The sequence below is a fragment of the Oncorhynchus masou genome, chromosome 24 (assembly GCF_036934945.1).
Source record: "Oncorhynchus masou masou isolate Uvic2021 chromosome 24, UVic_Omas_1.1, whole genome shotgun sequence".
NCBI lineage: Eukaryota > Metazoa > Chordata > Actinopteri > Salmoniformes > Salmonidae > Oncorhynchus > Oncorhynchus masou.
In genome coordinates, this window is record NC_088235.1 from 61,432,902 (window position 1) to 61,456,873 (window position 23,972).

Consider the following 23,972-nt stretch of genomic DNA (forward strand, 5'->3'; position numbering starts at 1 on the left):
CCCTGATCCACCTTTATGCACACTACACCATTCTGTATACATCTGGCCCTTCTTTGGACATGGTGTTAACAAACCTCCAAATGAGCTTCAATGCCATACAACACTCCTTCCGTGGCCTCCAACTGCACTTAAAATGCAAGTAAAACTAAATGCATGCTTTTCAACCGATCGCTGCCCACACCCGCCCACCTAGCATCACTACTCTGGACAGTTCGGACTTAGAATATGTGGACAACTACAAATACCTAGGTGTCTGGCTAAACTATAAACTCTCCTTCCAGACTCATATTAAACAGCTCCAATCCTAAATTAAATCTAGAATCGGCTTCCTATTTCGCAACAAAGCCTCCTTAACACACGTCGCCAAACATACCATCCTACCGATCCTCGACTTTGGCCATGCCATTTACAAAATAGCCTCCAACAGTCTACTCAGCAAACTGGATGCAGTCTATCACAGTGCCATCCATTTTGTCACCAAAGTCTCATACACTACCTACCACTGTGACCTGTATGCTCTCGTCGGCTGGCCCTCGCCAGACCCACTGGCTCCAAGTCATCTATAAGTTTTTGCTAGATAAAGCTCTGCCTTCTCAGCTCACGATAACAACACCCACCCGTAGCACACACTCCTGCAGATATCTCACTGGCCCCAAAGCCAACACTTATTTTGGCTGCCTTTCCTTACAGTTCTCTGCTGCCAATGACTGAAACAAATTGCAAAAAATCACTGAAGCTGGGGACATATCTCTCTCACTAACTTCACTTTCACTAGGGGGCACTATTTTCACCTCCAGGTGAAAAGCATGCCCAAGGTAAACTGCCTGCTACTCAGGCCCAGAAGCTAGGATATGCATATAATTGGTAGATTTGGATAGAAAACTCTAAAGTTTCCAAAACTGTTAAAATAATAATGTCTGTGTGTATATAACAGAACTGATTTGGCAGGCAAAAACCTGAGAAAAATCCATTCAGGAAGTGGGATGTTTTTATGTTTGTAGTTTTCTATTGAATGCCATTACAGTATCCATTGACTGAGGACTCAAATTCCACTTCCTATGGCTTCCACTAGATGTCAACAGTATTTAGAAATTGTTTCAGGCTTGTATTCTGAAAAATGAGTGAGTAAGACCACTCTGAATGAGTGGTCCCTACAGTGTCCCAGAGGTTTTTCATGCACACGACCGAGAGCGCGCTTTTCTTGTTTAACTTTTATATTGACAACGTTCTTGTCTGGTTGAAATATTATCGATTATTTAGGCTAAAAACAACCTGAGGATTGATTACAAACATCGTTTGACATGTTTCTACAAACTCTACGGATACTATTTGGATTTTTCGTCTGCCTGTTGTGACTGCGTTTGAGCCGGTGGATTACTGAACAAAACGGAGGTTTTGGATATAAAAGAGGGACTTTATCAAACAAAACTAACATTTGAGTAAATTAAGGTCTTCCGAGTGCAACCATATGAAGATCATCAAAGGTAAGTGACTGACTTGTGTAACTCCTCTACTTGTCTGGTTACTGTTTGTAATGATTTGTCTGCTGGGCGCTGTTCTCAGATAATCGCATGGTATGCTTTCGCCGTGAAGCCTTTTTGAAATCTGACACCGTGGTTGGATTAACAAGAAGTTCATCTTTAAACCGATGTCTAACACTTGTATGTTTTATTAAGTTTTATAAATGAGTACTTTGTTTTTGAATTTGGCGCTCTGCAATTTCACTGGATGTTGGCCAGGTGGGACACTAGCGTACCCTAATGAGGTTGAACATCAGCTATCTGAGCAGCTAACCGATGGCTGCAGCTGTACACAGCCCATCTGTAAATAGCCCATCCAATCTACCTACCTCATCCCCATATTGTTTTTATTTACTTTTTTGCACACCAGTATTTCTACTTGCACTTCTATCACTCGTGTTAATTTGCTCAATTCTAATTACGTCGCTACCATGGCCTATTTATTGCCTCACGCCATTTGCACACACTGTATATATACACTTTTTTTCCATTTGTGTTATTGACTGTATGTTTGTTTTTTCCATGTGTAACTCTGTTGTTGTTTGTGTCGCACTGCTTTGCTTTATCTTGGCCATGTCGCAGTTGTAAATGAGAACTTGTTCTCAACTGGCCTACCTGGTTAAACAATGGTGAAATACATTTTTTTTATGAATAATGTGCCAATAACGTGGCTTTCAGTGACGTCTGACTCATCTAGACCTGTGCTACAATTAGTGTAGGTAGGCTATAGAGTGAACATTAATACCAGTCAAAGTGTGTGTAGCAAGTGGGGCCTAATAGATGCTATGGAAGCACAGTGCTGATCTAGTTACTACATGTATCAACTAGCCTAGACAGACAATAAAGTGCAACTCTAGCCCATAGAAAACTCTGGCTGCGTTAACACAGGACTGGGCTACTTCTGCTTCTCAACAGCCTAACACACCCATTCTCTGGGGATCCTAGTGATCTAAGAGGGAGTTGGAGAGCGGACAAGATTAAGGGAGGAAGCCTTCACTCTACCCAGACCAGAGTAAATTAGATATTTAAAGTTGCGAAGCAAAAAGAAAGGTGTTTGGGATGGCCGAGAGGGTCTGTTCTGTTCAAGACACTCGCATTAAGACCTTTTGATTCTCCATCATTTCTATCTAGCCAGACAACGGGCTAATAACAAAAGGCTAGGTAGGCTACTTGTTTCGCCAGAGTTATGAGAAAGGCTTGATATAAGATGCATCTGTAGTGGGCAGTTCAAGTGCTTAACCATGATGCAGTAGGCCTAGGCCATATGGACAAAATATATGACAAATTTTGATTTTTTAATAATTAAAATGTCCCAAATATGCTTTCTGAGTAGTTCATGCCCCAGGGTGGCAACACAAGTGATTTCAATGGGGCTTTCTCCATTTATACCATTCAATCCAACAACAACAAAAATAATTCAGCATTTTCATACATTGTAGTATTTCCTGCACTTTTATTATAATTTCCACATTGTGCCACGTAGGATATGTCTCCAAAAAATCTAGGCCCAGTTAATTGGCGAACTGTTGGAATCATGGAAATAATGATTATTCTAATCCTATAGTTGGAATATAATGGGCAGCACCTTTAATACATTGTTGTTTGACATGAGAATGAATGAATAAGCCAGTGATGAATCATTGACAGGGTAGGAACCAAAGTGTTGGTCAGTGTTTCCAGGTGACCCTAATTAGATATTACATTACATGTTGTTTTCTTACTTCATGTAGCTAGCCAGCCAACATATTCATGCTCTGCCTATTCCTCTCCGATAAAGACAGCGTTGCACAAACATGCTCATCGAGGTCTACATCAGTAATGGTACATGGCAGTATTAGCTAACTAGCTACGTTTGCTCTGACTCTTACTAGCGATTAGCGACGAAATAAAATTATTTTAGCAAAACCTTGTGAAGAAAAGACAAACTTGCAAACAGTAACATACACAAACGAAGTGTAATTACAGAACGCTTGTGGAAAGCAGCATGTCACCAACATGGTTGCATCCATCTTACCATGCGGAGTGAATGGCAAAAAAGTGCTCATGACTCCGTGGTTGAACTGCTCTTTCCATGATTGAGAGGCCTTGGTGTGGATAGTGGCATGCAGAAGCAGGAGAGGAGAGAGAAGACTCAAGTAGCAAACAGAGTAAACTATAAAAATTGATATTGTACACGCCTGAGTTGCATATCACATTTAACAGACCAAACATTGAAATACCATTATAGAAGGTAAAATAAAAACCAACCGGTCCATGCATCAATATAACACCCAGACCTAAGTCAGCCTTAATTGGTCAACCCTACTCCAGGGTCCTGGAGAGCGACCTGGTATGCAGGCTTTTGCACCGGCACAGCTGAAATAGCCTAGCCAACACCTAATTATGCTAACAAGCTACTCATCAGGAACTTAATTTGCTGAATTGGTTGTATTATAAACTCAGCACAAAAAGAAACGTCCTGTCTTTCAAAGATATTTCGATTTTTACAAATTAACGTCACAGATCTTCAATGTAAAGGGTTTAAACACTGTTTCCCATGCTTGTTCAATGAACAATAAACAATTAATAAACATGCACCTGTGGAACGGTCGTTAAGACACTAACAGAAGGTAGGCAATTAAGGTCACAGTTATGAAAACTTAGGACACTAAAGAAGACTTTCATCTGACTCTGAAAAACACCAAAAGAAAGATGCTCAAGGTCACTGGTCATCTGCGTGAACATGCCTTAGGCATGCGGACTGCAATAAATTGCAATGTCCGTACTGTGAGACACCTACGACAGTGCAACAGGGAGACAGGACAGAGAGCTGGTCGTCCTCGCAGTGGCGGAACACATGTAACAACACCTGCACAGGATCGGTCCATCCGAACATCACACCTGCGGGACAGGTACAGGATGGCAACAAAAACTGCCCGAGTTACACCAGGAACGCACAATCCCGCCATCAATGCTCAGACTGTCCGCAATGGGCTGAGAGAGGCTGGACTGAGGATTTGTAGGCCTATTGTAAGGCAGGTCCTCACCAGACAAATCACCGGCAACAACGTCACCTATGGGTACAAACCCACCGTCGCTGGACCAGACAGGACTGGCAAAAAGTGCTCTTCACTGACGAGTCGCGGTTTTGCCTCATCAGGGGTGATGGTCGGATTCGCGGTTATAGTCAAAGCAATGAGCGTTACACAGAGGCCTGTCCTCTGGAACGGGATCGATTTGGAGGTGGAGGGTCTGTCATGGTCTGGGGCGGTGTGTCACAGCATCATCAGGTCTGAGCTTGTTGTCTTGCAGGCAATCTCAATGCTGTGCGTTACAGGGAAGACATCCTCCTCCCTCATGAGGTACCCTTCCTGCAGGCTCATCCTGACATGACCCTCCAGCATGACAATGCCACCAGCCATACTGCTCGTTCTGTGCGTGATTTCCTGCAAGACAGGAATGTCAGTGTTCTGCCAGTGTTCAATCCCATTGAGCACGCCTGAGACCAGTTGGATCAGAGGGTGAGGGCGAGGGTCATTCCCCCAGAAATGTCCAGGAACTTGCAAGTGCCTTGGTGGAAGAGTGGGGTAACATCTCACAGCAAGAACTGGCAAATCTGGTGCAGTCCATGAGGAGATGCACTGCAGTACTTAATGCAGCTGGTGGCCACACCAGATACTGACTGGCTGTTACTACCTCCCCCTTTTTTTCATGGACACATTATTCCATTTCTGTTAGTCACGTGTCTGTGGAACTTGTTCAGTTTATGTCTCAGTTGTTGAATCTTGTTATGTTCATACAAATATTTACACATGTTAAGTTTGCTGAAAATAAACAGTTGACAGTGAGAGGACGTTTATTTTTTTTCCCTGAGTATAGTAGGGTTGGAGCAAAGCCTGCACACCCAGTAACTCTCCAGTCTGAGGAAGATTGGTCACCCCTGCATTACACTAATGCATAAGCCTATATGTTTCATACATTTTAATTATGAAAACAAATTAGCGTTGACTAAGCCAACACACCAAAATCTTATTCATGAACTTCTCCACAGCCTTTAATATAGTGCAACCACACTTTCTACTTAAACAACTTTGTGACCTAAATGTCAATTCGGGCCTGGTGCTGTGGGTCCAAAAGTCCCTGAGGGATCAACCCCAGAGGGTCAGTGTTTAAGGCACCTTAGTCCAGGGCTATTCAGTGCGACCATTTTACTTGCATTTGCACCTAAAAATAGGTGTGTGCAAACTGAAAAAAAATCAAGTATGAGCACATCTGCGAGTTGATTGTATTATCCCATTCTCAGCCGATTTAGTCCACTGGTCCCACTCTCTGAAACTAGTAATGTCTGGCCACCCGACCCCACCCCCAACTCCAGACCATCTCTGGAGACCTCCCATTCTAACTTCCCTATCAACTCATCCCTGACCACTTGTTGTGTCCCGCTTGACACATTTTTTTATATTTTTTTTATGACCAGAGTGGCAAATATGTGGACGATATGGCACTGGTTGCTTGCCTGGAGCGCAAGTCTAGCTCAAGCTACTCCCAGTTCCTTGACTGTCTTGTGACATGGATTGACAATAGCTTCATTGATCTTAATGTCACCAAGACTAAAGAATTGTGCCTTGGAGGTAAGCTGGGGAGTAGGATGTGGAGCAAGTAACACATTTTAAATACTTGGGAACAATTTTGGACCACGAACAACCTCCAGGAAAACAATTACCTAATTTATTTAAAAAATGCAGTGTCTTCCTACTTAGGCAGCTAAAACGTTAAAGAAAGCAAAACACACACTGACTATGGTTTATAGATCCCTGATCGAGAGTGTTCTCACTTTCAACATCTCCTCCTGCTGGTATGGGAACTTCTCAATCAGGAAGAGGAGTAAACTTGCACAAGTCATCAATCAGGTCAGTAAAACAGTCGTCAGGAAACAGCCACAATTCCAATAAGTGTTCACACAGAACATCGCCAGGAAAGCACTCCAGGTGCTCACCACCACCCACCTACTGCAGGCATCCTTCACAATGCTGCTGTCAGGTCGGAGACTAAAAAAGGTGCCACTCGCAAGGAAGAGTGGACAAATAAAATATTTTATCCCCTCTGCAGTGACAATCCTATACAAGACTGATTAACTGACATGTAAATGTTTAATGTTCGTTTTATCGTTTTACTGTAGGCCTGAGAGGCAAAGACATTCCCATTCTGTGCAAACGTAATGGCAATAAAGTTGACTTATCTTAAATAATATGCCAGTATAGCCTAGCCCTACAATAAATCACGTTTAAGGGTGCTGCATGACAATGGTGGAAGACATACCTGGGACACATAAGGAAACAATTAGCAAAGCCGTTATTCTTGGATTGATTCCATTCATTGTTATTATATAAGGACGAAGTGAAATACTTCATAATAGCATTAGAGTATGGTGCATGCACAGAACGACATCAGCTATAACGTTACTATAATTTGGAACATCCATTGGTGAGGTAATGTAGTCTATAACCTAACGAACCAACTACCAACATAACTGATGAATATGTTCAGACAATATTCATTAGTTAAATTGTGCGATTAACATTGGACCAGCTAATATTTAGGCAATCAAACGAATATTGTAGCATTGCATGCGAGAGAGCCATTTAAAAGGGTGTAGTAGTGCAAAATCAAGGCCTATTCTTGGGTCAGACAGCACTGGCTAGCTAACTAAACTAGCTAGTTACTGTAGCTAGCCAACTACTACCACCACTGGACATAGACAATAGTTATCCTTAACGTTACATCATAACATGTAAGGAGCTGTCTAATACGAATCGGTTTTAGACAGGTGGGAGTTAGTCAATTGTAACGTTACTATACAAAAATAAACTTTACCGAGACCCCCCCCCTCCAAAAAAAATGCTGGATTTCCCAAATAACGGTGGCTAGCTATTTAGCTAGCATGATGCTAACATGAGCTTCAACATCGAGTGTGCCTGCTAGCTAGCTAGCTAGCGAACGTTAGTTAACTAGCATGAACGAATCTGACAAGAAATTACAGACAGACGTATCTAGACAATACTGTTGTCATGCGATAGAAACTAGCTAAATAGCTAACACGTATTCCGTAATTCATCGTGGTTATAAGTATTCTCAACTTACCCTTTTGTCTTTTATAACCAGTACTCAGTAGCTCTCTTTGTCTGCAAAAAAATGGCTATAAGTCGGGCACATATCCCCCCTTGAGCTCCACGGTGTCGATGAAACACAAAAATGTATGCGGCCGGTTTTCAATTTCATTCCGAATGGTCTCTCTAATCAAATAATCTAAGACAATGTACATGTTAAAAATGATAAAATGTCTCTTGGCCGACACTTCTTTTCGGCCGTGGTATTCATTCCTGTTAAAGCCGAGCAGAGAAGAGGCGTTCAGTAGATTGCAGACGGGTAGAGAATGGCAACATGGAACTCCAATGAGTAAAGCAGAACCGTGAGCTTCAAGATAGTGGATACGGATAGGGAAAGTCCATGCCAGTGGCCCAGCATGACAGACACTACCTATCGCCAATGATAGCAGAGTAGACGATCAAGTGGCCTGGCAACTACTTGGAAACGTGGAGACTGAAAAGGCTGCTGTGGGCCCTGGGTGCCTCGGTTGATTCGTGTCAATTAGCTCGATTTTGTTTAATAATTTAAATAGAAACAACTATTTCAAGTGTCGGATCCGGCGTTGTTTTGTGGATCTGTTCATAAACAATGTGTCATGGAATCGCTACATCGAAATTCTCTTCCCAACTATTTTGTAATCAACTTAAACCATTATTCATTGTTGACACGTGTAAATTGTTCTGATGAGTATATTTCAGTGGTAATTTAGTTTTATGATTTGAACCCACCTTAACATGCATTGTTGCGCATAATGCTCATTCCAGTACACTGTAAGCATCTGGTCATAATGAGTGGTGCACATTACGTTGATGGTGGGAATTTGTGGTTTCATTATTGAACGTCAATTTGTTTGACGGTTTTCATACCAATTCATCATGATGAATTAGAGCACAACAAACCGCATAGCACAACAAACCGCTGTTTGAGAAATATACTTTTCTTTCTTCAAACTTGCATACAATTTTGTGTAAAAGTATCATAAAGTCTACAAATGTTAAATTACACACAATCCTCTAAAAACAGTCACCTAACAATTTTAAGTATAACTTCCAAAAACATAACTCTATCAGCACAACACAGATAAATCAAGTGTTTTTACTCAAACATGGATGTGTCTGACTACTATTTTGTCTTTACTTAAAATAACAATGAAATCAAGTAAGTACAACTTATTTCAGAAATGTTAGATTGACTTAAAAATATGAAATAATCATAACTTGTAAAAATTCAACAACTTTAGATTAGCAGAACACAGATAAATAAAGTAAAATGTACTCAATAACCCAATACTTGGTTACAGTACTCAAAAACATTAAGTGATAAGAACATTAATTGACTTCTGAGTGAGTACTACTTACAGCGCCTTTGGAAAGTATTCAGACCCCTTGACTTTACAGCCTTATTTAAAATGGATTAAATACCATAAAATCCTCAGCAATCTACACACAATATCCCATAATAATGACAAATTGAAAACAGGTTTGTAGAAATGTTCGAAAATGTATTACACATAAAAAAACGAAATACCTTATTTACGTAAGTATTCAGGCCCTTTGCTATGAGACTCGAAATTGAGCTCAGGTGCATCCTGTTTCCATTGATCGTCCTTGAGATGTTTCTACAACGTGATTGAAGTCCACTTGTGGTAAATTCAACTGATTGGACATGAGTTGGAAAGGCACACTTGTCTATATAAGGTCCCACAGTTATCAGTGCATGTCAGAGCAAAAAAAAACAAATCTGGTCGAGGGAATTGACCGTAGAGCTTCGAGAGAGGATTATATCACGAGAGATCCTTGATCAAAACCTGCTCCAGAGCGCTCAGAACCTCAGACTGGGGCAAAGGTTCACTTTCCAACAGGACAACGACCCAAAGTACACAGCCAAGACAAGCAGGAGTGGCTTCGGGACAAGTTTCAATGTCCTTGAGTGGCCCAGCCAGAGCCAGGACTTGAACCCGATCTCTGGAGAGACCTGAAAATAGCTGTGTATCAACGCTCCCCATCCAACCTGGCAGAGCTTGAGAGGATCTGCAAAGAAGAATGGGAGTAAGTCCCCAAATACAGGTGTGCCAACCTTGTAGTGTCATACCCAAGAAGACTCAATGCTGTAATCTCTGCCAAAGGTGCTTCAAAAAAGTACTAAGTAAGAGGCCTCCCGGGTGGCGCAGTGGTCTGTGCCATCAGAGACTCTGGGTTCGCGCCCAGGCTCTGTCGTAACCGGCTGCGACCGGGAGGTCCGTGGTGCGACGCACAATTGGCCTAGCGTTGTCTGGGTTAGGGAGGGCTTGGCCGGTAGGGATGCCCTTGTCTCATCGCGCACCAGCGACTCCTGTGGCGGGCCGGGCACAGTGCACGCTAACCAAGGTTGCCAGGTGCACTGTGTTTCCTCCGACACATTGGTGCGGCTGGCTTCCAGATTGGATGCGCGCTGTGTTAAAAAGCAGATGCTTGGTTGGGTTGTGTATCGGAGGACGCATGACTTTCAACCTTTGTCTCTCCTGAGCCGGTACGGGAGTTGTTGCGATGAGACAAGATAGTAGCTACTAAAACAATTGGATACCACGAAATTGGGGAGAAAAAGGGGTAAAAAATTTAACAAATAATAAATAAAATATTTAAAAAGTACTGAGTCTGAATACTTATGTAAATGTGATATTTCCCTTTTATTTTTTCTAAATTAGCAAAAATGTCTAAAAACCAGTTTTTTCTTAGTCATTATGGGGTATTGTGTGTAGATTGATAAGGATCAATTTTAGAATAAAGATGTAAATGTGAAAAAGTAAAGGGGTCTGAATAGTTTCCGAAGACAATGTATATAATTTGAGTAACCACTACTCAATTGTTTTAATGAATAAGACTAGAGATTAGCAACTTTGATGGGGATGGGGGCCACAGATTTAGAGTTCATTTTGTACAATTCTACACATTTTGCAATCGGGTAGTGAGAAAATGTTTAATTTTTACAGCAAGTTTTCTGCAATCCTACACATTTTGCCATGGGATGGAGAAAAGAGTTTGCAATTGTACAGCTAATTTCATGCAATTCTAATCATTTTGCTATGGGTTGGAGAGGAAAATGTGCTGTTTTACAGCTAATTTCCTGCAATTCTACATGTTTTGGCATAGGGTGGAAACAAATGTTAGCAGTTTTTAATATGATATCTGAGTCAGACTGACTAACAGAATCAATGGGGTCCCCCGGCAGGTAATTCGACCATGAAAACAAGTTTAGATAGCTGTCCTCTAAAATAATTTAGCAATCTAAAAATGGTTCGTTGATATAGGCTAAATGACTGACGATCAGTGACTGACTTAACAGGAGAAACTGCTGATGCACAACCAAATTTCGAAATTGCACCTTATGTGTTCTACTATTCTAACTCGCAACAGTAAATTGAGTCCCTCAACCAACTGCGTTCCTACAAAAAAAAATATCTGAGGACCTTAAAAGAGAGGGCATTGCGAGTTGCCCTACGCTGAGTAAGGCAATTACTTTTTAGTGTATCAGTAAAATCATTATAACTAATTGGTAGGTATACCATTATTTGTTACTTCTGTGAACTTTCACTATCCTCCCTCATGAGGGAGAGAAATGATCAAATATCTTGATATATGGGTTTTTGCTAACGGAATTACAAGGCAATATTTATTAAACTTACAGAAGGTAATCATTTTCTCCAAAACTAAATATTAAGTGTTTTTATTACTTGGCAGGTGATACATTTTAAGACTTTTTCTGGTAGATGTTTTCCAAGACCCCTTTCCCATCTGAATATCCAGAAATCAAAACCATTAATTATGCCTAATTTTGAATATGGAAAATGGTTCAAAATGTATCTATGCCTAATTCCCCCAAAATATAGACTCTTGCTCTCATTTGACACCCGATTTCATATGCTCCTATGAACTTCACATGTTGGTGCTCATTATTCACAATTCATTCATGATTATCAGTAATCATTGTGGCATCCAGATTAATGTAGAAGTGTTCAGAAACATATTCTATTCTTATTTACAATAAACAGATTCCAAAATGACACAATACATTATTTACCATTCATTTCTATTGGGCACAACATAATCCAAAACAAAACCAAAACGAAGTGCAAATATATCCAACAAATCTTTTGTCACAAGCTTGATGTCGTCATTGCATACTATATATGGGCCAAATGGTAAACTTTTGACACAATGTAATACACTACAAGTGAATTTGTCCACATACATATGACACCTTCAAATATGTCATAAGATACATCATGTGCATTTATTTCTAAATGATAAAACAGATAACAATACCCTCAAATAAAAGGTGACATTCTCTACTGTCACCTCATATAAAACATTTTAGTTCAAATCCACACTGCTGAAGTATTGAGCCAAATTAAAAGCTTTAGCTTCACTGTCCAAATAAATATGTAGGGGAGTGTATGTGAAATGGCACGATTCTGTGTTTTGTAGTCAAAAAGATTGAGGATGATAAGTGTATCCAATGACATGATCTGGTATGTATCATGTGATTTTTAACCATGTCTGCTCATAAATTGTTAAAATCACATTATACACACGATACACACGAGATGATACAAACATGAGACATGTGGGCCGTTCCACGAATAGTGCCTCTATCTTTTATATGTTTATTCGTAACCACCATTATACATTTTGGCATAAGCTTCTAGATGATCTGTGCAGCATTTATACTATATAAAGCCTTTATAAGTTGTAGGAAGTGGGACCACATTATTTCCCTTTGCCACTGGATGGCAGACACACCAAGTACATGTGAATCAGCTTTGGAACTCACTTATGCAAAAAATTGTTGTGCATGTGAAGATAAGTTGTGTATGTGAAAATGTGTTGTACATCAGGCTAGCATGTGACATAGACGATCCTCCTGCAAGTCATTCATATGGTCACACGTAAACAAAGTTAAAGAAAGGGTTGAAGATGAGATTGTTTTGTGGATTTAACCTCTAATAGTACTTATTTCACTTTGCGATATATACACTTGGGTTTTTACAGATACTGTGTCTGCTTGCCAGTCAAATAGACTAGAGCAACCTGATTATAAGCTGTTCGTAGGTCTGAGAACCAATGTAGACACAGCAAGAAGTACTGTCCATCCTTGAATAGTTAATCATGTATGTTATTATGGAAGGTTTTTTTGGGATTTTCCTCATCAAACAGCATACCACTGTTGTTCTGCATGGATCATGAGATGTTGCGAATAGTAGATGAGATAAAAATTAATTCTCTACATTTCTTAAAGCCTCTTGGTCATTTTATTTTGAAATCATCACTCTATGACTGTGTATTTATAACATTGTCTATTTATTTATTCAACTTTTATTTTATCAGGGATTCCTACTGAGACCATGGTTTCGTTTACAGATAAGCCCCGAATTACATAAATTACACACATACATATACAAAATGAAAATAACTAAATACATTTGTAATGATTTATTTCCCTAGGCCTCCTTTGGCCCTCAGTCTGATTGTGTGGGCCTTTAGGAAACACATTTTAAGATATTTACATACAGAGCCTTGATTGACTGATAGGGTTGTCTAGAGCCCACCTCCTCACCAGATGAACAGTCATTGGTCTACTCTGTTATAATCAGATCACATTGTGACTTCATGATATTGACCAAAAGTTCCTCCCAGCTGAACAGGCTGAAATTCAAGATTAGTTTTTAAACAGCTCTTACACAAAAAAGGGCATTATCGTAATTTTCACAATTTCAGTGTTATTTCAACCTCATAGTGTAGAAATATCTTCTTCTTTTTTTACTTCACATTATGCTCTCCAAGGCTGTTAAGTTAACTAAGTTAAATTAATGTATTTGGCCACTACTTTTTGTCCCTATTATTCATTCATTATTCATGAATAAATATGTCACTTCACTATGTCACATCACTTCACTATATTCTTTCTCTTTTTGTGTGAGTCTCACATTGCGTCCAGTGACTTATTAACTGAGTATGGACACAACTTTGCAGACTGCTCATGTAACGGATGTGAAACGGCTAGCTAGTTAGCGGTGGTGCGCGCTAAATAGCATTTCAATCGGCGACTTCACTTGCTCTGAGACCTTGAAGTAGTAGTTCCCCTTGCTCTGCAAGGGCCACGGGTTTTGTGGAGCGATGGGTAACGATGCTTTGTGGGTGACTGTTGTTGATGTGTGCAGAGGGTCCCTGGTTCGCGCCCAGGTATGGGCGAGGGGAAGGTCTAAATTTACAATCACAGAGCAACATTTTTTGCCACAATGCTCACCACACATTGGCTATCACAATGAAGTAGTGAGAAGAAAAGCTTTCTAAAACTTCATCATAAGTAAATAATGATATTTTAAAAAACGGGAAAGATGCAGTAGCATATCATTTGACCTAGCTGGCACAGTGTGCATGTTCCTCTATTGGACACTGGTGAGACATGTGAGACAGACAGCAAATGGGGTGGGGTGGATCACTGCCTATACTATCAACTTCTGACACTCATGTGACTCACTCAGCGTAGATAAAGCTTTTCATTTGCTGCCCCCCACCACCACCCTCCACCCCCACAGAGAGGAGACGCCTTTTGAGGAGGGATTTATTAACCTCTGACTCTTAACTCTGAGAATTTGTAAGGAAAAAAGCAAACAGTGATTTGAACCAAGGACTCACATTCAAGTGTGCTGTCTTACCTTTTACAACTTAAATGTGAACACTTTACATTTAGCAGATGTTCTTATACCAATCGACTTACAGGGCCAATTACTGTTAAGTGTCTTGCTCAAGTGCACATCAACAGATTTTTTTACAGAGCCAACGCTTTGATTTGAACCAGCAACCTTTCAGTTACTGGCCCCATGCTCTAAATCACTAGGCTACCTGCCTGTAAGAGTGATTTGGGCAGACAAAGTGGAGAATTAGAAATTCTGTTGAAATAATTAGTCCATGCCATTTCAGAATCTTAGACCTATGGAATATGTGGTCTCGTACATAACTCCTGAACATTGTAGTTCTTTTGGTGTTCCATATTCATTATCAAAGTGCGAGGCGAGACATTCTGATGAAGATCAGTGGTACCAGACCTGACCTGCTTGGCCATTCACTTCCCCTTAAACACGGGACAGTCAGTCAGTCTGATGGTAGTCAAACCTTGTTACCAAACACATGACCGCCAAATTCTACACAACAGCGTTCAAGTCAATTGCACTATAGTTCAACTCCTGATTCAGTTATATTCCCGTCATTTACCCAGAAGATAGTGTGTTTTAAACGGTCATTATGATTGTATCATTATTCCTAACTAGTATAATTTTGCCCTTTGTGGAAGGATATTGGTTTCACTAGGTTTACCATCACGACATACTGCACTGTATGTCCAATCTGGGTTGTGGATCAAAATAAATCAGAATCATTTAAATTCAATGTTGACAGGATTAGAACAGAAAAGTCTGCATGAGGCAGATTCTTGTAATTTTTGTAAAGCAATTTGCTTGAAAGGATTGATTTAATCTAGTGGTTGTTAAAGCTGTGCCAAATGGATCATGTGTGTATGGTTTCTTTGAATTGTCTTTATTTGAGTTCAATGAATGAACAGAGGCCAAACAACGACGATGAACCTAAAACCATGTTAGGTAACAGCAGATCCGGTCTTAAAGGGGCAATCTGGGATTCAAAAAAACAACAAACAAAATGAGCACCTTGCCAATGTTTTGGTAAACAGACACTGTATAGCTTCAAAGCATGGTTAAAGCTATCATTTTGATCTCACGGATAGTCAGCCTTGAGATCAAAATGTTAGCTTCAAATGCATATGGTTAAAGCTATGTTTGTATGTTTACAATTACATTGTATACTAACAATGGAGTAAAATAAGTTTATTTTGAGGGTGTAAGCAGTGAAACTAAGCTTATGAGGCATTTATAAGCTCTACAAGAATCAATAGCTTTATCATTGATTTAAACATCCCAAAATAGAAGTAACAATCCAAGATTGACCCTTTAATCCGATGGATGAATGTAAACCGAGAACTAATCTCTTCTGGACAGTTTCAAGAGACAACTTTCATGAGAATTTTATTTCTGGGTAACCAAGATTGCGTGAGAACTGATTACATCAGATAAAGTGACAATATTTTTCTTGGCTTTGCAGCTGTACATATTTTACTGGTATGAGTGTGGAGTTATACTCACATTTATCCTACCTCCTCTGAGGAGCCCCCACCAGTTCCTGATGGGTTGCCACCATGGCTCGCTCCACTGGGGCACTGCCAGCCTCCTCCCCAGCCTACCCCTGCCTCCCAGGCCCTAACAGACTTTGTTTGATAATCCCTAATGGGTCCTCAATCACAACCCTTCACAGTACAGTAGTAGGATGTTCTAGGAACTGTGGCACCCAGGACCGGCTCTAGCCTCTTGGGGGCCCCCCCTTGCAAGATTTGGTTGGGGGCCCCCCACCTCATGGCAAAACTTTTTAGTGGCCTCCCTCTTGATGGTGGAGAGAAATCAACATTTGAAAGTTAATTTAAGATAAATCTGCAAGTTGATTTCCTGTCTCTCCCCCCATGGCAAAATGTGTAGAATTGCAGAAAATTTGCTTTAAAACGGCAAAAAGCTAATATCCTGCGAATCTACACATTTTGCAATAACTTATGCCAGGGTTAATAAACGAGTGAGAATGACTAACAAAATCAATGGGGGCCCCCGGGAGGTTAAGTTTAGATAGACTAATTGTTACAGAATCGTGGGTTGCTCCCTTTCAAACACTACCAATCTAAAAATTATTAGTTGACATGACTAATTTAGTGACTGTCAGTGACTGACATACACAACCAAATTTCAAAATTGCACCTGATTTGTATTGTACTATTCTTACTCTCAATAGTAAGTTGAAATCTCGACTGAGTTCCTAAAAAAAGCATCTGGGGACCCTAAGTGGCGGCTTATGGCATCTCTTGGCCTTGTTGTTGAGACCCTTTCTGATCAAAGGGTGCCAGACATCGCACTCTGTCTGGATCCTGGACTTACTGATGGGCCGCCCCCAGACGGTGAAGTTAGGCAACAACACATCTGCCACGCTGACCATCAACACGGGCGCCCCTCAGGGGTGTGTCCTTTGTCGCCACCTGTACTCCCTGTTCAACCAAGACTGCGTTGCCGCACACAACTCCAGCATCATCAAGTTTCCCGACGGCACGGCGGTGGTCGGACTGATCACCGGCGACGATGAGGCAGCCTAAAGGGAGGAGGTTAGAGACTTGGCAGTCTGGTGGCAGGACGACAACAACCTCCCCCTTAACGTCAGCAAGACAAAGGAGCTGATCGTGGTCTAAATGAAATGGAGGGGCGATCACACCCCCATCCGCATCGATGGGGCTGTAGTGGAGTGGGTTGAGAGCTTCGAGTTCCTCAGGGTGCCACATCACTAAGGAATTAACATGGTCCACACACACCCACACAGTTGTGAGAGGGCACGAACGTGCTTCTTCCCCCTCAGGAGGCTGAAAATACTTGCCCTCAGGTCCTCCAAAAGTTATATAGATGCCCCATTGAGAGCATTTTGACAGGCTGCATTACCTCTTGGTATGGCAGCTGTTGAGTACGGCCCAGTACATCAGAGCTCCCTGCCATCCAGGACCTTTATACCAGGCGTGTCAGCAGAAGGCACAACATTTTTTCAAAGTCTCCAGCCACCCAAGCCATAGACTGTTGTCTCTGCTACCGCATGGCAAGTGGTACCAGTGCACCAAGTCTGGGACCAACAGGACCCTGAACAGCTTCTACACACAAGCCATAAGACTGATAAACAAGACTGCTAAATAACTAATCAAATGGCTACCTGCATTGACCCTTCTTTGCATTAACTCTATGCACACACACTGGACTATACCCATACACTTACACATGCATACTGAAGCCGTGCACACACTCAGCACATACGCTGCCGCTACTGTCTATTATCTGTCCTGTTGCCTAGTCATTTTACCCCTATATGTACATACAGTAGCTACCTCAATTACCTCGTACCCCTGCACATTGACTCAGCACTGGTACTCCCTGTATATCAGTGGGGGCTGCTGAGGGGAGGACAGCTCACAAGAATTGCTGGAACAGAGTGAATGGAATGGCATCAAATCATGTGTTTGATGTATTTGATACCATTCCACTAACTCCACTCCAGCCATTACCACGAGCCCGTCCTCCCCAATTAAGGTGCCACCAACCTCCTGTGCTGTATGTATACTTCCTGTATCTAGCCATGTTATTTTTACTCATTATTGTTATTTGTTATTCACTGTGTATTTATTCCTTGCGTCACTATTTCTATTTTTTTATCTTTAACTCTGCATTGTTGGAAAAGGACCCCTAAGTAAGCATTTCACTGTTAGTCTACACCTGTTGTTCACGAAGCATTGATTTGATTTTCCGTCCCAACAGACCTAGTTCAAATTGTATTTGACGTATGTATTTGGCCCAGGTCTGGTCCTAACTACCATTCCCTTGCCAGTCACTGTCCGTTATCATTTACACCTGTCTGTCTTTCCTGTTTTACACAATAAACTAGGCAAAAAAAGAAACGTCATCTCACTGTCAACTGCGTTTATTTTCAGCAAACTTAACACTTCAAGTTCCTGGACATTTCTGGGGGGGAATAGCCCTAGCCTTCACCCTCCGTTCCAACTGGTCCCAGACGTGCTCAATGGGATTGAGATCCGGGCTCTTTGCTGGCCATGGCCGAACACTGACATTCCTGTCTTGCAGGAAATCATGCACAAAACTAGCTGTATAGCTGGTGGCATTGTCATGCTGAAGGGTCATGTCAGGATGAGCCTGCAGGAAGGGTACCACATGAGGGAGGAGGATGTCTTCCCTGTAACGCACAGCATTGAGATTGCCTGCAATGACAACAAGCTCAGTCCGATGATGCTGTGACACACCGCCCCAGAACATGACAGACCCTCCACCTCCAAATCGATCCCGCTCCAGAGTACAGGCCTCGGTGTAACGCTCATTGCTTTGACTATAAACGCGAATCCGACCATCACCCCTGGTGAGACAAAACCACGACTCGTCAGTGAAGAGCACTTTTTGCCAGTCCTGTCTGGTCCAGCGATGGTGGGTTTGTACCCATGGGTGACGTTGTTGCCGGTGATTTGTCTGGTGAGGGCCTGTTGTACAAGTCCTCAGTCCAGCCTCTCTCAGCCTATTGCGAACAGTCTGAGCATTGATGGAGGGACTGTGCATTCCTGGTGTAACGCCGGGCAGTTGTTGTTGCCATCCTGTATCTGTCCCGCAGGTGTGATGTAGGGACGTACCGATCCTGTGGAGGTGTTGTTACATGTGGTCTGCCACTGCGAGGACGATCAACTGTCCGTCCTGTCTCCCTGTAGCGCTGTCTTAGGCATCTCACAGTACGGACATTGCAATGTATTGCCCTGGCCTAAGGCACGTTCACGGATATGAGCAGGGACCCTGGGCAATTTCTTTTGGTGTTTTTCACAGTCAGTAGAAAGGCCTCTTTAGTGTCCTAAGTTTTCATAATTGTGACCTTAATTGCCTACCATCTGTAAGCTGTTAGTGTCTTAACAACCGTTCCACAGGTGCATGTTCATTAATTGTTTATGGTTCTTCAAACAAGCTTGGAGAACAGTGTTTAAACTCTTTACAGTGAAAATCTGTGAGGTTATTTGGATTTTTATGAATTATCTTTGAAAGACAGGGTCCTGAAAAAGGGACATTTCTTTTTTTGCTGAGTTATATTTATTCTGTCCTTTCATAACCATATAGGCCTACAGTGAGTGTATACATTGTACCTTACTAGTCATACAGTGACACGTTGCAGTATCCCACATTTCCGAGAGTAACGCCTGACTACTTGGGACTTCCACTCACGCGGTCTCACACTTTTCCAACACTTGTGCTGGGTTACAGTTAGTTATAAAACGGTTTATTGTTCTCATGATTTCCACTAAAATCGATTTTTAGCGTAGGTGATAAGATGCCTTCCTCAATTAGTGCAGCGTTATGATCGTGTCTGGTGGTTGCAGACCAAAAAGTCACACTTTCTCCTGAGAAGCCATGTGCCTACTCCGTAACGAATGTTGGAACGGGCATGACAGTTAGAGGCGCACCCATAAATAGGGCCTGCAGTCACCACCCAAGCCACGAGCAATAGTCGTGTCACCTCTTACCACAACTTAGTCAACAAGCGGTGACTTTATACACGGGGCATTGAATCAAGTTATTTCAGTTTTATTAGAATGGAGTACCAAAAAGCATCAGAGATTAACGGCGTCTGCAATGGAAAAATTGTTACAGAATATCTCAACGGGTTCAGTGAAAAATCCATAGAGGCAAAGAAAGCTGAATTGATGGGCAAGGAGGAGAAGTCCCACAAGGAGTCAGAGGATGTGTGCAAGATATCTGCCATTGAAAGAGCCTACGGCATCGTACTTCGAGAACTGGGAGAAGACGTGGAACGTGAGGGTCTACTGCGTACACCATTACGGGCAGCCAAAGCAATGCAGTTCCTCACCAAAGGTTATCACGAGACAGTAAAGGGTGAGAGCATTGACCGTCCTGCATAAATAGTTGCAGATGTGTTTCATTAAATCTAAAATATATGATAGATTATGAGGTAGATTGTGGTGTTCAAACGACAAGGAGAACATTCTGTTCTTTACAGTTCTATTATGCATTTAATGTGTGGTCTTATATATTTACACAAGCCTATTTAAAACTAATTTAGCGTTGCTCATTCCTCAGGCTGCATAGTCTTGATAAACTGTCCACACAGCTACAGTGCAAGTTGATATGTTGGCACGATTCGTTTAGCTTTGGAGATATCAGACCTCCATTGTTATTTTAAACATGACTGCAAACAGCCATAGACACATACATCATTGGAAGCAACAAGGTGTAATTCAGATTTTGACCAGCTGTTCATTTTGAGTTTTCATTGTATTCATCGGGTCATATTCTAGTTGCTGCAAAGAGCGTGGTTCATTACTTTACACTTTCCTCATGGCACCCAGTGTCTCTGCAAATTGAGATCGCAAGTAGGGAAAACTCAGTATGCATACAAAGCTGCAATTTGGAGTTGGGTAAAACAATTGTTCCACTTGTCTCTCTTACCTCTTCTTCCCCAGACATCCTGAACAATGCCATCTTCAACGAGAACCACAACGAGATGGTGATCGTGAAGGACATTGAAATGTTCTCTCTCTGTGAGCACCATCTCGTGCCCTTCTTTGGCAAGGTGAAAACCCATGATGTATAATGAAGCCATGAAGCCATACGTGTGTATCATTTGGACTTACACAGCAGCAGTTGTGATCATTTGATACGCATAACGCATTCTGACACTCAGGAAAATCCCTTGTTTCCTTTGTTGTCGTTGAAATCCTGCTAATGTCAATGGTACATGGTTAACAAATCTAATAGTTCAGACGTTCTCTGAGTTTATCATTGAATTTGCTACTATGTGCTTTGTTTCGACACCAAAGGTTCACATTGGATATCTTCCGAACAATAAAGTGGTTGGTCTGAGCAAGCTGGCAAGGTCAGTGATCATATTCAGTTGCTATCATCTTCCCAAAGATATGCATGCAGGCACGCACGCGCACACACACACACAAGTGGACACATGAACGCACACACACACGTTCTGCACTAACTTCCCCCTTTTTGTTGCTTCATTCATTTCAGGATTGTTGAAATCTTCAGCAGGAGGCTTCAAGGCGAGTATCCGTTGGTCATTTCGGGTATCACTATCACCGAGCAGCTTGCTGAGGGAAGCCTGTGGGTTTGAGTGCGTCTAGAGTGTTAACCTCTGCCCTTTATGTCTGTTGTTCCCTCTACAGTACAGGAACGCCTGACCAAGCAGATCGCTACAGCAATCTCAGAGGCATTAGAGCCTGCAGGCGTAGCAGTCGTCATTGAAGCAGCGTGAGTGTCTTTTTACGATGTACTCCATATGTCTTGTATTACATGTGAATTACATTGTAGTGCTCCATGTATTTCGATGCCCGAATGAATTGCAAACCTATGCTACACAAACTGTGCCAGGTATTATGTCGTGGCTGACAGGAAGTTGTTAAGCCCGCCTATGTTTTATGTTTTTTGGATCAATTCATTCAGTGAATCAAAGAGTTGTTCTCAAGAGTGCACCGATTGATCTGTTTTCATTATAACAACTGAGTTTGGAGCATTGTATTGTGTGTTTCAGTCATATGTGCATGGTGATGAGGGGTGTGCAGAAGATGAACAGCAAGACCGTGACAAGTGCCATGCTGGGACTCTTCCAAGAGGATCCCAAGACGCGGGAGGAGTTCTTGGCTCTGATCAAAAACAACTGACCCACTTGGGCCGTTGTTACCTCACCCTGTCTTCCCAAGCCAAAAACAGCAATCTTTCCAGCTATCACCAAACAATGCAAGATTGTTTTCTTCCTTCTTTTCTCTTCTGCATCTCATTCTTTCATTGATCTTAGCTAAGTATGTTCTGTCAGGTAGGGGGGTTGGGGTTGAAATAGTATTTTGAAATCTTTCAAATATTTTGAGCGCTTTTCTCTAGTGCACCTGGAGTAAAGATCCGGGGTTTGCAGTTTGGGAACAATCGCTAAAACTGATATATCAGGGAGTCATGATCAGGGATTAAAAATTATAAGGAACTTGATATGCGTTTTATAAGTTATGTGTAGTTATGTGTAGTCCTTGGATCGTTTCATATTAAGTGCTGCTGCCAAAGGCCCCTCTGTACCCACCTTCAGAGGAAACACCTTACCGTTACTGTATCGCAAGTGCTTACATTGTTTAGATTTTTTCTTAGTATTTTGGCTGTATATTATGGACATGGTATTCCTAGAAACTTGAAGCTGAAATATGACCCTCATAACATTGAAATTTGTTCTGTTTGGACTTAACTCTTGTGCTAGTAAGGGGTGTCAATATCTAGTTGTGCAATGGCTCAAGGTAATAATGATATAGGAGCATAACAATAACAATGGAAATGTTCTGTAAATGCCTCTAACCCAAATGTTGTATCACATGAGCATGACGATGCAAGTTAATGTTAAAAAATTTCGATTTGTCAATCTTATGAGTTTGAACATTACATTTAGAAATAAATAAATATTTAACCTGCTTTAAAGTTGCTTTCTTGGTTTTGTAATTAAGATATTTGCTTTGGGAAAAGATTTGCCTCGATTTCCCGGATTCTATAAGCTGAATTAGTGCGGAGTGTGTTCGTAGTCATTAAATGCACATTTATATGTATTAAATACTAACCTGGATGAACAGGTATTTTTTGTTGAATAAGATACAGGTAACTGTCAAAATAAAGGAAATCCTTGAGAAAATAAGGGATACAAAGTACTGCACACTGAAGGAAGGCACTTCCATACAGGTGTGATTCCTTAGTTAATTAAGCATCCCATCATGCTTTGTAAAATAAGGAGGTTAAAATGATGTCACACAAGCAATTAACCAAAGTTGTATGGAGATGTATGCTCAATGCAAAAGTGTAACCCATTCATTGCAACTCTGTCACAAAAAAAAATGGAAGAGGCAATTACACAAATGAGAAAGGAATGAATTGGTTTGTTTGCCACCAATGAAAAACCAAGCATGCCTTAATGGGATGACTAGTAAAAATAGTATAAGATATCACTTTCACATACATTTTTAAGGGTTGACAACTGTGCCGCATAAAATTCAAGATAGTTGGGAACAGATTTGACCATGGCATCAGGTTTATGAACCGATATTCAAAACAACAATTGAGGCAACAATCTGTTCTTTTCAATTTAAACTATTATATAGAATTCTATCCACAAAATGAATGCTCAATATATAGGGCATTGAACAGTCAGCCCTGTGCAGATTCTGTCACTAGGAAACAGAATCAACAAATCATCTCTTTTGGTACTGTCCTTGAGTGGCTGGCTCTTTCGGAGTCAGGTCCAGGAATGGTTGGTAACCCCCTAAGGTCGATGTCAACACCCCTCGCGGAAATCAAATGTGCATAATACAAACATCCCCATAAAAATCTGTCAGTTTAAGCTAGATGTCTGTTTCTTTTTGCTTTGGATGTGTCTAGGGCTGTGGTGGTCATGACATTTTGTCAGCCAGTGATTGTCCAGTTTATAACTACCGATCTCCCAGTAATTGACTATTAATAAACATACATTTAGCATCTCCTGGCTTCCACACATAGCCTACAAGCCACTGATGCAGACCTTCGGAACATCTACATTTTTAAAAGTTGAATAAATATTTGAGAAGAACAGAATAGCATACTCTGAGTTGTCCTTATGTTAGACCCTGATC

At 41.3% G+C, this 23,972-nt stretch overlaps 2 protein-coding genes across 5 annotated transcripts in view; one reads left to right on the forward strand and one right to left on the reverse strand.

Annotated features, from left to right (window-relative positions):
• Nucleotides 1–7,965, reverse strand: part of LOC135512433 (suppressor of cytokine signaling 5-like) — a 33,094-nt gene extending 25,129 nt beyond the window's left edge. For all 4 annotated transcript variants that reach the window (XR_010451411.1, XR_010451410.1, XR_010451409.1 and 1 more), the window contains exon 1: nucleotides 7,641–7,965. The gene's annotated coding sequence lies outside the window, so the exon portion shown is untranslated. The remainder of the gene's footprint in view (nucleotides 1–7,640) is intronic.
• An 11,858-nt stretch (nucleotides 7,966–19,823) lies between these two features.
• On the forward strand, nucleotides 19,824–22,778 carry LOC135511666 (GTP cyclohydrolase 1-like). The gene is made up of 6 exons (XM_064933144.1): nucleotides 19,824–20,205; nucleotides 20,793–20,902; nucleotides 21,150–21,205; nucleotides 21,352–21,383; nucleotides 21,507–21,591; nucleotides 21,872–22,778. Exons 1-6 carry the CDS (start codon nucleotides 19,905–19,907, stop codon nucleotides 21,999–22,001), a joined length of 714 nt encoding a protein of 237 aa, XP_064789216.1. The 5' UTR covers nucleotides 19,824–19,904; the 3' UTR covers nucleotides 22,002–22,778.
• The last annotated feature ends 1,194 nt before the right edge of the window (nucleotides 22,779–23,972 follow it).

Excerpts from the sequence above, each read along its gene's own strand:
- LOC135511666 (XM_064933144.1), top strand. The coding sequence starts at position 19,905 with ATGGAGTACCAAAAAGCATCAGAGATTAACGGCGTCTGCAATGGAAAA. Across the intron at positions 20,206-20,792 it reads TTATCACGAGACAGTAAAGG|ACATCCTGAACAATGCCATC; the intron begins GTGAGAGCATTG and ends CTTCTTCCCCAG. Across the intron at positions 21,384-21,506 it reads CTTCAGCAGGAGGCTTCAAG|TACAGGAACGCCTGACCAAG; the intron begins GCGAGTATCCGT and ends TTCCCTCTACAG.